The sequence below is a fragment of the Macaca thibetana genome, chromosome 2 (assembly GCF_024542745.1).
Source record: "Macaca thibetana thibetana isolate TM-01 chromosome 2, ASM2454274v1, whole genome shotgun sequence".
Lineage (NCBI taxonomy): Eukaryota > Metazoa > Chordata > Mammalia > Primates > Cercopithecidae > Macaca > Macaca thibetana.
Window position 1 is genome coordinate 57,764,271 of NC_065579.1, and position 13,691 is coordinate 57,777,961.

General features: G+C 38.2%; 1 protein-coding gene across 7 annotated transcripts in view; it reads left to right on the forward strand.

Moving 5' to 3' along the window:
• Window positions 1-13,691, forward strand: part of MME (membrane metalloendopeptidase) — a 105,660-nt gene that overhangs the window by 48,509 nt on the left and 43,460 nt on the right. For all 7 annotated transcript variants that reach the window (XM_050778238.1, XM_050778235.1, XM_050778236.1 and 4 more), the window contains 5 exons: window positions 1,431-1,592; window positions 2,923-3,003; window positions 3,102-3,197; window positions 3,309-3,427; window positions 5,180-5,245. In XM_050778238.1, coding sequence (XP_050634195.1) covers window positions 1,431-1,592; window positions 2,923-3,003; window positions 3,102-3,197; window positions 3,309-3,427; window positions 5,180-5,245 — 524 coding nt within the window. The remainder of the gene's footprint in view (window positions 1-1,430; window positions 1,593-2,922; window positions 3,004-3,101; window positions 3,198-3,308; window positions 3,428-5,179; window positions 5,246-13,691) is intronic.

The window sequence follows — 13,691 nt, forward strand, 5'->3', positions numbered from 1 at the left end:
GGGAAATGTCAAGCCACTGACATTTTTCAGCGAGGGTGTGGCCAGTGTAAAAGAGTCTTTTGGGAAGTTTGGTTTGTGAAAGATGTGTAGAATATATCAAGATGAAGAACTGGGTGACTTCTAGTCAAAAAGGAATGATGATGTAAACCAGTTACCAATCAGAATGAGAGGTATGGAAGAGGGGCAAAGGAATTACCAGTAAACCAAGGGGAAATGGAAATACAGTTTTACCCAAAGTTTCAAACCCAGGAGGCTATGATAGCAATGTGCCATATACTAAGGCATAAAAATCATGAGAGGACTGGCTTGGTAACAGTCCTGAGCGTTTTGTATTAAAGAGCTGGGTCCTGAGGTTCCAGCCAGACAAGCAAACATTCTGAAAAGGTGGTTCAAAGTGGGGGCTTGACGCTCAGCTGGAAACCATATTTACCATACCAAGTTTAAAAAATCCACACAATTCAGCAATTGTTCGAAGTTTTTAATTAATTAATTTATTCAGAAAGTGAAATATTCTCCAAAGCTCATCTGAGAGCTCTATTCTCTTGATACAGATGAATTCTCAGTTGCTCTTTTGTTTTCATTCCAAAACAGTTCAACTTGTATGAGACTGAAAGTGGGGAGGGCAGGAGCAGAATTTTCTCTGTTCCAGGTATAGACATTATGGGTATTGGGCCATATTCTCATCTTCATTGGTAATAATTCCTGTTTCATACATCTTTCTATCAATTGCAGCTCTTAGCAGAGTCAGCGTCTTGATTGTAAATACTCAGTGTTGGTTGATTTGCATTTTCATCATAGTCCTGAAAGATAAAAGTGGACCTAAGAAAAACTAATAAGCTTACAGCGAGTTTTATAATGACAGACTCTATATAAACAAATGCAAATTGGATGTCAAATCTGAATTACAAAATTTATTTGAGCAAGGTCCAGGAAGTAATAACAGTGGCTTCAGATCCTTTCTAAAATGATAAAAATTCATTAACAATCTTCCATGGCTTGGAGTCTCAGAGACATTCAAAAGTCACAGCACTTTGAAGAGCAGAGTTGGCAACTAAAGTTATCAGAGTGAAGAATGACATACTAACCTCAGGCGCAGGATGGCCAACTCAGAGTAGACCTCTATTCTTTGTTCTTCTGAGATAGGAACTAGCCAGAAAACTTAGTGATTCGGGGGTGGGGTGGGAAGGCTGTGGGACCCAGGGTGGAAGGACCCACACAGTTCAAAATAAAACGAACCAACTATAAGGAAGGACAAGAGAACTATGCACAGATAATATTCCTCATCCACCTGAATTGACTTATATAAAAAAGAAAACAGAGCATACGACAAATGGATGCAATCAAAAGGGAGCAATAAGCCTTTTTCTCCTTTTAAGCTTCTTAAGAAATGAACCCATCATTTTTATCTAGTGTTTTCTCTGCTCTTGCAGCTGCTCGACTGATCCAAAACATGGATGCCACCGCTGAGCCTTGTGCAGACTTTTTCAAATATGCCTGCGGAGGCTGGTTGAAACGCAATGTCATTCCTGAGACCAGCTCCCGTTACGGCAACTTTGACATTTTAAGAGATGAACTAGAAGTCGTTTTGAAAGGTTAGTAGAGAGTGTGTCTGTGCATCAAAGATTTCTCTCTTAATATGTTCATTTTTTAAATATACAATTGTTAGCCATTACAAGGAATGTCACAGAAGATTAAAAAGTTAATAATCCTTCCAGGATTTGTGTGCCACCACCGAGTCACTTTGGTAGGGGCAGACACCGAAATTAATATGCTGACATCTCTTAGCATTCCTGTTTTCATTTGTAGGTATGCAAATGATAAAGCTGTATCATCCCTAGAGATGGCAGGTTTGGTTTTTGTTTGTTTGTTTGTTTGTTTTTTGAGATGGAATTTTGCTCTTGTCACCCAGGCTGAAGTGCAATGATGCTATTTCGGCTGACTGCCACCTCTGCCTCCCAGGTTTAAGCGATTCTCCTGCCTCAACCTCCCAAGTAACTGAGATTATAGGCACCTGCCATTACACCCAACCAATTTTTGTATTTTTAGTAGAGACGGGGTTTCACCATTTTCGCCAAGCTGTTCTTGAACTCCTGAGCTCAGTTGATCCACGAGCCTTGGCCTCCCAAAGTGCTAGGATTACAGGCGTGAGCCACTATACCCAGCCAAGATGGTAGTTTTATGTCATTTTACAGAAGAAAAAAAATTAAATGATTGACGCAGAAACATACTTTTGTAGTCTCCCTACCCAAACCCTGTGTTAAAGTCACTGTAAGATGTTACCAAGATTTGCCTTCCCAGCATAGGTAGATTCTAACCTGGCTAAGACTGTCTCCCTGGGAAGTTAAGAAATCTAGACAAGTCCCTCCTATCCTCTGTTCTGTGTTCTCCCCTCTTCTAGAAGTTATTTTGTAGAAGAACAATTTTTGCTACTTTTTAACGTTGAAACAAGTAGGACAATTCAATTCATTCATTTGGAGCATGAACAGTACAGTCACACAAAGATAATTATTTTCCAGCCTTCAAAAGAACTATTCATACTAAATTCCAAATTCCTCTGTGTTATTGTTTTCTTTTTAATCTCAATTTCAAGAAAAGTAACTGTTACCTATGGCAGAGCAGTATGCATCACTGTTCATAAAAAAAAGATAATCTAGTCAAAAGAACTTTCATCTAAATTGGCTGATTAAACTGACTCCCAGTTATGTGCTAGGACTGATAATCTGGCAAGGGGTTTGGTTTTTCCTATAAGGTTTTGCAACTTGGGTGAGGAAATGAATGTACCTCCAGAAAAGCGAGGTTTTTTTTTTTTCTTTTTAACTGAACTCCCCTTGCCAATGTTAATTACTGCAAATGAACAGTTATGCTTGCATAGTGCAAATAAGCAATTATGTTGATGCATTTTATTAAATGTCCTTATTTCAGATGTCCTTCAAGAACCCAAAACTGAAGATATAGTAGCAGTGCAGAAAGCAAAAACATTGTACAGGTCTTGTATAAATGAATGTAAGTGCTCTTCATTTGATTTCGTTAGGAGTATGCATATATTGGTGCCAAACTATGCCTAGATTTCTAACTGAATTTATGTTTGTTGTTTTCAAAAGCTGCTATTGATAGCAGAGGTGGAGAACCTCTTCTGAAACTGTTACCAGATATATATGGGTGGCCAGTAGCAACAGAAAACTGGGAGCAAAAATATGGTAAGGCAATTTTCCTACTTAAAAAAAAATTTCCACGTAAAATCTATGTTACTATAATATCGTTAATGAACTAAAGCTTCTAAAGATATATTTTATCTTTTATTGCTTTAGGTGCTTCTTGGACAGCTGAAAAAGCTATTGCACAACTGAATTCTAAATATGGGAAAAAAGTCCTTATTAATTTGTTTGTTGGCACTGATGATAAGAATTCTGTGAATCATGTAATTCATGTAAGTTTGTGTGGCAAATAACTAAAGTTACCTTTAAATTGTAATAAAACTCCCACACACATTGTTGTTATTGATATTTAGAAATAATGCTATTTTCAATTGAATTGAATAAGCAAGAAGGTAGTATATTCATGCTCTGTCCCTAGTACCTGGAGTCTCAATTTTGAAAGTATTTTCTTAGTGCTGTGTTTTAGACATTCACCTCTTGCTTCTGCTATCTCTGTTTTAGATACCTCTCCCTTCACAAAACAAATGATAAGAAGGGCTCCAGGCCTCTCCTATTCAGAAAAAGTTCCTAATTTCTTTTTATGGTACTTGAAAGGAGCATGCTTTGGTTTATAGAAGTAATGCAGGTCTGGAAACCAAAAAATAATAATTGCTTTCAAAAAGAACATAGAAAAGGGATTTTAAACATAATTTTTTTTCCTCACTAAAGAATATCTGTACTTTTTTCTCAACTAAAGGTAAAAAAAAAATGCCTTTCTTTTAAAATGGATTTATTGTATTTTTAAAAATGTAAACAATTTGGTTTAGATATCACCTAAGACTAGATTAATGAATATGTTTGGAATGTACTGAAAAATTTAGAGTTTTTCTTTCCTCCTTTTTTTTTTCTTAGTTTCCTGTATAAGGAATTATACCAAAAATTGCAGGTTACCGAATCACCTAATCATATCTGTGTCACTATTGCATAAACCTTTATGGTCATTTGTATTAAAATCATGAAAGGAATTGAACCCAAATCTCCTGCAGGGCACTCTTTCTCTTCTGAAACTTCCTCCTTGCAGGATCACCTTGAGGGCCAGGGCGTGGGGAAGGATCAGGGCCCTTCAGGTGGAGATATCTTCTGGCTCTTTTCATACCAGTTCTTTGGGTTTTGTTTCTTTTGTATTGGCCTAGGCCCTCCACAGCTGCTAGGATTCTCTCTTTAACCCAGAAATGCTCTGTTTCACCTCCACACTCATGTTGCCATGCAGTGAGTAAGAAACAATCTCCCAAAGCTGCAAGTATGCCCAGGTAGCTCTCACTTGTGTATTATAGATGGACCAGACATATTAGCGCAGAACTGAGTTTCATCTTTCATACCCTTAACTGCTATCTGGGTCTACTGAGGTTCTTCTGAGCAGAGCAGCTTTGGGGAGAACCATGGAGAAGTCGCCTCCATTCCCTTAGGGTGGAGAATCTTAAAAAACATTTTCTGGCACAAGTTACATTAGCAAAAAGGCTCTGGAGTTACCTTAGAGGTTTACCACTTCTCCTCCCTTTCTCCCCATCCATCCAAATCAACTTGAAGACTATTAACCCACTCCCTCCAATGAAAGGGGATCCCAACTAAGGGTGGGAGCAGATGAAAATGTTCCCAGGGGAGCACATTAGAATCTCCGGAAGCTGGGAAATCTGTGAATACGTAATTTAGAAATTTCCACGTCCTGGAATCTAACATGTTTTTGTTCACTTGCACCTTCTGCTCTGCATTAAAAATCCCTCCCAGTAAATCTTTTGTTCACTTTCTTTTGTTTTCCTTAAATACCTGCAGCACAATCCTCCAGATTATCTAACTGCCCATTAGTATAACACTTACAAGTAGTGTGGAAACCATTTCCTAACTAGGTATTTACTCAGTGTCTGATGGTTACCCCTATAAACAGCAAAAGTAGGATCTGTCACATACATAGATAGGCATGCTTGTATTTTTCTAACTTTTCTATATTCGCTGAATGATTTATTTTCTTTCATGTATATTTTTTATAGATTGACCAACCTCGACTTGGCCTCCCTTCTAGAGATTACTATGAATGCACTGGAATCTATAAAGAGGTAAAAAGAAAAAGAAAATAACCAAAACCAAACTACAGAACCATCTGGTGTAAACCTATAAGTAACGAACAAGGCCAAAATCAAATTTAACCCTCTGATATTTTTCATTCATGACAGGGACTTAAAATCACACATAATAGTGAGCTGTCTGTGATAGAATGAATATTCTCAATAGAATGAATGAAGGTATTTTACAAAACTAGGAAACTTGAAATTCCTTATTTGTATCTTGGTTTTTAGTATTTAAAACATATGATCTATTTTGAAAATTAATTTAAAGTATTTTAATCCACCTGTAAACTGCATTATTTAAAAAATGAGCAGATTTATCATGGTCTAGGGTGGTGCTGGTGAGGACCAGAGGGTCAGTGAGAGATACACTATGTAGCATCCTTCTGGAACCATCTGATTTGACTTTCAGAGAACTATGCAGGTAGTGGCATTGGGCTCAGACAAACTTTTGCAGCTACCTTGTGACTCTAACATTGGCCAGGTAGCCAGTGGGCATCATATCCCATAGTGGACGTTCGGATGTTCTGGAGTGCTTTCTTATTGTCTCACAACCTTGTCTCCCTTGGGCTGATGTTCACGTACTCTTTTTTTTTTTTTTTTTTGAGATGGAGTCTTGCTCTGTCCTGTCACCCAGGCTAGAGTGCAGTGGCATGATCTTGGCTCACTGTAGCCTCCGCCTCCCTGGTTCAAGCAATTCTACCAGCCTCAGCCTCCCGATTACCTGGGATTACAGGCGACCGCCACCACACCCAGCTAATTTTTGTATTTTTAGTAGAGACGGGGTTTCACCATCTTGGCCAGTGTGGTCTCAAACTCCTGACCTTGTGATCCACCTGCCTTGGCCTCCCAAAGTGCTGGGATTACAGGTATGGGCCTGGCCCACGTGCTCTTCTCACAGAAGTAAGGAACAACAGGAGACAAAACTAGTAATCTTACACATTATTAGATATTGGGGAAAGGTGTTGGTTCTACAAAGGTTTTTCTTATAATTATTTTGTAGCTCAAAAGTAAATTATCTTTGATGATCCTAATGTCTCACAGTGTAGTGATGTGACTAAAATTACATTTTATTTTAAATTACTAGCTAAATATGTTTATGATTGGCATTTATTTTGCCTAATTATGAAGTTCAAATAATATGTAATGAATTCACTGTAATGTATCTTTTTGAATGACTGCACAACACTGAAATGAAGAAAAAGATCTGTTATCAAAGGCCACAATTAATAGCATAGATAAATACATGGGTGTGGGATATTTGGGTTCAGTACAATCTAGTTACTGTGTGGGGTACAGCTACTGGCTTTAAGAGCTATGCAGCTGCTTTCTGTTACAGATTTGAAAGTGATTGAGGAATTTTGGTTCACTCTTGTACATTTTTATCACCATCAACTGGGATGCTTTTCATATTTAGGATTGTGTTCTTATATCAAATTTTTCAAATCCTACAATACATACTCTTTTTTTACATTTTAATATTTCTGGTATTAAGGTATACGTGGCAGTCAATGTATATATTTAAGGCAGTAAAAGTTTTTTTTTTTTTTTTAAGATGTTGTATTCATGCATTTTATACTCAATGCTATCCCATAATCTCAGACAGGTCACAAACTGGCAGTCTTTGGCTCAAATATGATATAGAAGCATTTTTGTTTAACCTGTAGTGTTTTTTTTTTTTAATTTTGAATTACTTGCCAATATTTTACAAAATTGAAAGATTTCATTTGAGAATCCAGATTTCTTAGTAAATCAGTAGAATTTGAGCCCCTAGCTTGCATTCTTATATGGCAGCAATTGGCCAGAGTGGTGTTGTGGTTGCTCCTTTTAGAAAGGGCATTTGTTGGCTGGGCGCGGTGGCTCATGCCTGTAATCCCAGCACTTTGGGAGGCTGAGGTGGGCGGATCACCTGAGGTCGGGAGATCGAGACCAGCCTGACCAACATGGAGAAACCCCATCTCTACTAGAAATACAAAATTAGCCCGGCGTGATGACCCATGCCTGTAATCCCAGCTACTTGGGAACTTGGGAGGCTGAGGCAGGAGAGTCACTTGAACCTAGGAAGTAAAGGTTGCAGTGAGCCAAGATCACACCATTGGACTCCAGCCTGGGCAATAAGAGTGAAACTCCGTCTCAAAAAAAAAAAAAAAAAAAAAAGGGCATTTGTTCCAGGTTTGAACAGTCCTCATCAACATGATTCATTGATTTATATTGACTTCTCAGCTCCTGTAGGCACTTGATTTTGCATATTAGTCTGGCCTTGGCTAAACCACAGCAGTAAAAATACAAATACAGTAGCTCAAACAAGAGAGAAGTTTACTTCTATCTGTCATGCCAGTCCAGAAGTAGACAGGCCGTCTAGATGAGGCAGGAAGCTCTGCTCCATGGGAATGTCTGGGAGCCAGCTTTCTTTGATTTTGTTGCTCTAACATCAGCCTCCTCTGGTGTTTTTCTTAGTCTATTTGGTCAAAGTTGGTTCGCCAGTGCCCTGTTCACATGTCAAGCCACAGGAAAAAGAAAAGAGGGAAGTGGTAGACAAATAGTTAACTTTTATGTAAATGGTGCAAAACTTGCATACTTTCCATTGATTAAAACATTGTCATGTGGCCACAACTAAATATAAAGGAGGCAGGAAAATGTAGTCTTGAGCAGAATGGCCATGTCTGTGCCTTGTTAAAACCTGATTGGCAGAGAGGAAGGTCTTATCATTTAAAAGATGAGAAGCACATATACCAATGTCATTTAGCAGACTCTGCCACAGTTTACATCCACTGATCTAGGAAATACTGTATTTGTGATCAAATAACGCAGTGGTGATCAAATCTAGAATCAGTAATATGTTTATAGAGTTTATGGGTGAGAAATCTGAGGCTCAGAAGTTTGCCCTCAACACTCAGCAAAACAGTAGTATAGTGGCAAACTTTGCTCCTTCTGTCTTCTTCATTCTATTACATTATTACAATCTCTTAAGAGTTGGTAGTTCATACTAGTAGAGTTCTTTCAATGAGCAAATGATAGAGGAAACTCACCTGCACTGGCACTTACAGCCCGGAAGTTATTCTCAGCTTAAATCAGGTGCTCTTCAACAATCTGAATCAGACTAGCAAACACGCACCATGCTTGCTGCCTCGCTCCTCTTCCACAACTATGTACTTTTGGTGACATCCTTCTTTCCTGCTAACCTGAGATCTTAGAATTCTTCTCAAGGCAGTGCTCCAAGCTGTAAGCAATCTCCTTTCAGTGGAAGGGAGTTGCATATAAAATAAAAGCTACATGTCATCCCAGAAATGGGTAATTATCTGAATATTTCTGCACCCTCTCCCTCTTTTTACATCCATTCTTTTGGGCATGGAGGTGAGAGTGTGTGTTGTTACAGTAAGAATTCCAATGTTATCCTTATTTTTCCCATGATATTTTCTACTCTCTCCTAATCCCTACCCCCTGCAATCCCTCAGTTTCCCCTGCATCTCCAGCAAGTTATCAAATAAAAGTTAATTCTAATTTTTCCACTACTCTGCTATCTTTGAAAGATGTCAACCATCTTAAGTATTTCTGTCTTGTGTCTTATTGCTTCATGAACAAAAAATGGTGAGAAGTGTAGAATAACAAGTTTACCTTCAGTAGAGGAGTTATAAATCTGGAAGAAATGTTAATGTCAGTGTATCATTGGGCTTCAATGATTTTCTCCCTTATAGGCTTTTATATATGCTTTTCCCTTTGCCTAGAACTTGCCCCCCCCCCCCACACACACACACCCCACCTGCCCACACTCTTTCCTCTAATATAGTTTTCCTGGCAACTAGGTTTCTGTATACTTCTTATTTAATGTCTTTTTTTTTCTATAAAACTGTAAATTAAATGGAAACAATGCTGTTTCTCATTGTCCTTTGCTCTTTTTCTGATACCTACCTCAGTTTCTGGTCCTTAAATACTACAGAATCAGTGAATGAATGATTGAGGGGGAAGACGGCAGGGAAGAGAGGAAACAAAAGAAAGAAGAACCCAATCTTCTGGAAGCCCTTCTTATTTCCTTCCCTTGATTCTGGGAAACATGAGCTTTAGGGCATCAACAGCTAATAGCATACATTTCTTGAGCATTTTACAAACTCTGTGTTCTCTTGCCTTTTTTCAATCCCCAGTTATTTCTTTGCTAAACTCAGTTTGCTGAGGTGTATTTATGCAATCAATGGGTATCATGCACTTGCAATTTACATTATTTTATTGAAGATAACTAAGAGAAGTTTTGAGAATTGGCATAGGGTCACCAACTTTTTTTTGTCAAAGAAAGATGTTTTTAGACCACGGAAGTCTGGCTTCCTTGCACATCGCTTTAGCCTATAATTTTAAAACTTTAGTGTGGGGTCTATCTTCTGCAGATATGCCTCAGAGGCTGAGGATCAGGGAAGGTCACATTCCCTCGTCAGTCAAAAGTACTCTAATCATGGGTCTCCTTAATCAGATTATTAACTCAGCCTGTTTCCCCAGGTCTTCTTTGATCTTTCCTTCCAGGATAACCCAGGTCATCCAGAGGAATCATCTTCCATAATCTTAAAACCGAACTTCTTATCAACTTTGAAAATAGCCCCTATGATTACTAAGACAGATCATTTCACTTTACAGAAATCCCTTTTTTTTTTTTTTTTTTTTTTGCTTTGGATAACCGCATAATGGAATTTTTGTGTTGTAATATTTGATTATTATTACAATCTAGAAAGGAAAAGTGATATGGAACAGTTGCATCATCTCAGAAAGGGGCCCACATTCACCGTGTCTGCCATTCCTAACAAACTGTTCTCAAAATATTCTCGTCAAGGAGCTTCTTGTGACACATCTTTGTTAAAGAGGTAGAACCTGAGTTCTGAGGTATTCTGATTATCTGAAGAGATTACTTAATGACACACTGCTACCTCAAAGAACAGAGTAGTGAGATTCAAAACAATTCTATTCCTTACAGGGGTACAAATTTCTATGCTAGGAAAACAATACGAAAGAGACACATGGCCCATAAACATAACCATGACCAATCACAAAATTTTTAAATGGAACCAACCAGCCCCCTCATGTGAGAAAGTTCTTATATAGTGATTCACTGAGAGGAATGAGGACCTTATTTTTTTTAAGGAATCACCCACCTTCAGAAGAGTCTGAACTCGGTATTGGGGGCGAATTGGAATTGGTCTCAAATCTTCCCTTTCTCTACCTTCTTAGCGTATCAAGAGCAATTGTTACCTTACTTTGTTCTCCTTCATAAAGAAATCTGAAGGTTAGGAATCCAAAATATTTGAGCATAATTAGATAATAGATATGTTTATGCTCTGTACTAATGTTTGTCTGAGAAGGAGAAATAAGTGAGGTTAGTGGTTTCCAACCCTAAGGACTACTTTGTGTGTGCCACTTACAGGGCTCTGTGCAGAAATACCTCACACATACACACACTTCAAAAGCCACTATGATTTATTTTACTTGTGTGTTTATACATCAACAAAATATTTCTTTGAGTAGAGTATTTCAGGACTAAAAGAAAAGTGAGAAAACCACTGGGGCTAGAGTTTGAGAGCATAAGGAGGTAGGGAAGGAACTGGAGAGTAGAAGCTACAGGGTATACTGCTGCCAGGCATGGCTAGGGAGGAGAAGCCAGAGTTATAAAGAAGTTTAGAGCCTTCACAAAATCTGGGGTTCATAAAACTGGAGACATTTTAGGGACGAGGATAGAGGACTTGGAACATGGGCATGATGGACTGAAGCCAGAAAGTGATGACCCAGAGTCTGTGCGCCTAGATCAGAAAAGCCAGGAGAAGTCTCCAAATTGTACGTACCTGGGAAAGAGCACAGGCTGAGATTGGCCATCCTGTAGATGAGCAGGTGCAAGCTCAAACGGAGACTTAACAACACGAGATTTTCTTTGTCCACCGACCCAATGTACAAGCTGAGAGAAACTGTTCAGGACTTGAGCTAAGAATAGAAGTTCCGAGGAAATAGGAAGTGAGAGAAACTTAATATATTTACAATTTAACTTCATTGTTTTTTAATTCAACAGATCTTCATTGAGCTTATGCTATGTGACAAATACTTTTCTAGGCAGTAGCGATTCCAAGGAAACGAGGTCCTTGTTCTCATGAAACTCATGTCCTAATGGAAAGAGATAGACAATCAATAACCAAGTAAATAATTTAAGGAAATTAGACAAATCGTGAGTGTTATTAAGAAAATAAATCAAGGTGATAGAATAACAAGTCACTTGGGTAAGGCATAGGTGATTCAATTTGGCTTGCTTAAACCATCTCTGACTGCTGTTTGTAGAATGTGTTTCAATGGAAGGAGAGAGATCAGAGAAGGCCAAATGGTAATTCACGTGAAAGATAATGATGGACTCAGATGGTGGCAAGTCAGGTAGAGAAATCTGAGCAGACCTGAGATAATCTTGTGTAGGTGGCTCTATCATTATAGGGAAACAGTTTGTGTATTTTAAACCGCTCGGCCAATACGTGCCTCGGTGATACGTGGCGGAACTTGTCTCACTGCATAACACAGCTATGACATGATAAGATGGAGCTTGCAAGGGAAACTGCTGACCTTGCTTTGTCCTTTCTGGGCACCAGGTGACTAATAGTCAGAAGGTTTCACTCAGTTCAGTTATCTGTGTTTAAGAAAACAAAAGGGAGCTTTTAAACATGAGATTTAGTGAATATGACAGAGAATTTTTGAGATCAACTGAACTCAGTTTGTAAAAAGAACTAGAATCAGCCCCCTAAGCATGCAATAAACCTTAGAAGTTATACAAGAAGTTGTACAAACCTTCAGGTTCTTATTAATAACCTGATGAAAGCCGCAAATGGTCCCTATGCTGGTCCGAGTTCGGGTCCTCTTAGGCCCCATGTTCCTCCTGCTCTAGCGTCCTGCTTGACTGGGGACTATTTTTTATTTCCAGTGCCCAGAAATGGCTGCGTGACTATGTTTGCAGTCTGTTGGAGGGAAGCAGGCCTCTGAGGTAGTGAGCATACTACCCGAAAGTCAGTGTTTCAACCCTTGCTCCACTCTCCCTTCACCCGCTGGTAATCCTCAGCATCTATTATTGCCATCTCTATGTCCATAAGTACCCAACATTTAGATGTACCTTTGCACTCACAGTGAATATAAGGATGACCCTTTCACTTCTAATTGTTCAGTAAGGATGTAAAATATTCTTAAAACTGTGGAAATGTTAAAGCACATTATAGCACACTTTATAGCCTTTCTTTGTATTTACCCTGCAAACAAGTCTTTGAAGCATAGAAATCTCACCTATCCATAATCACAATTGACTGCTTTACTAAATTTTAAAATGAGGTGGAATTGTAATGTATTTTAGTTGCCAATAGGTAATAATGGCTAATAAATAACAATTGGTTCAAACCTAACGAAAGTGGGACTCTATTTCCTAGTGTTCTTTCACTACGAACTTGAATAAGGCATTTACATGTTCTGTAAAAGGTTAGTTATACAATTATTCTGTAGTTTAGCAAATTAAGATGTATGTGAAGATAAAATATAAAGAATTTGAGTTATTAGAAGAAAACTAATATCTAAATCTATGGTATCTTATAGTGAAAGTTTACAGTAACAGGAGCTATTTATGGAATTAAAACCTACAGGTGTGTATTGGTGGAGCTCCTGACAACACAGCTTCATAAAAAGGAAACTGCTTGACTCAAGGAGACAGATAAAAAGATGTCTGATTTTATTATATGAGTTTATGGTCATTTTTCCATGAATAGTTGAGAAAATGATTATATATGAGCACAGAAAATCTGAGAAAAAGAGATTTGGTAAAGAAATAAATTATGATGACTGGGCACGGTGGCTCATGCCTATAATCCCAGCGCTTTGGGAGACCGAGGCAGGCGGATCAGAAGATCAAGAGTTTCAGGCCAGCCTGAAATCCTGTCTCTACTGAAAATACAAGAAATTAGCTGGGTGTGGTGTGGTGGGCGCCTGTAATTCCAGCTACTTGGGAGGCTGAGGCATGAGAATCACTTGAACCCTAGAGGTGGAGGTTGCAGTGAGCTGAGATAACGCCACTGCACTCCAGTCTGGGCAACAGTGCGAGACTCCGTCTCAATAAAAAATAAAATTTAAAAAGAAACGTATTATTGTTCATAGAAAAAATTAGTATATGTTATTGCTTATCAAGTGTTTTGCAACTCATTCTAATTAAGGCAAAATAACTTTATTGAAAATTGAAAATTACAAAGTCTCCATAGCTAAGTGGTTATACATTACTTAGTACTTTCAAAGTGATACCTCATTGCTCTCCTTTAAGCTCTAATTCAAAGATATATTGACTGTCTAAGAATCTGTGCAGGTCATTTCTCTAAGTATTTAGAAAAGGATTTTTATTTTACTAAGGTTATCTATTAGCAAAGATTAATATTGAAATGAAAATAAATTTTAAGTACCA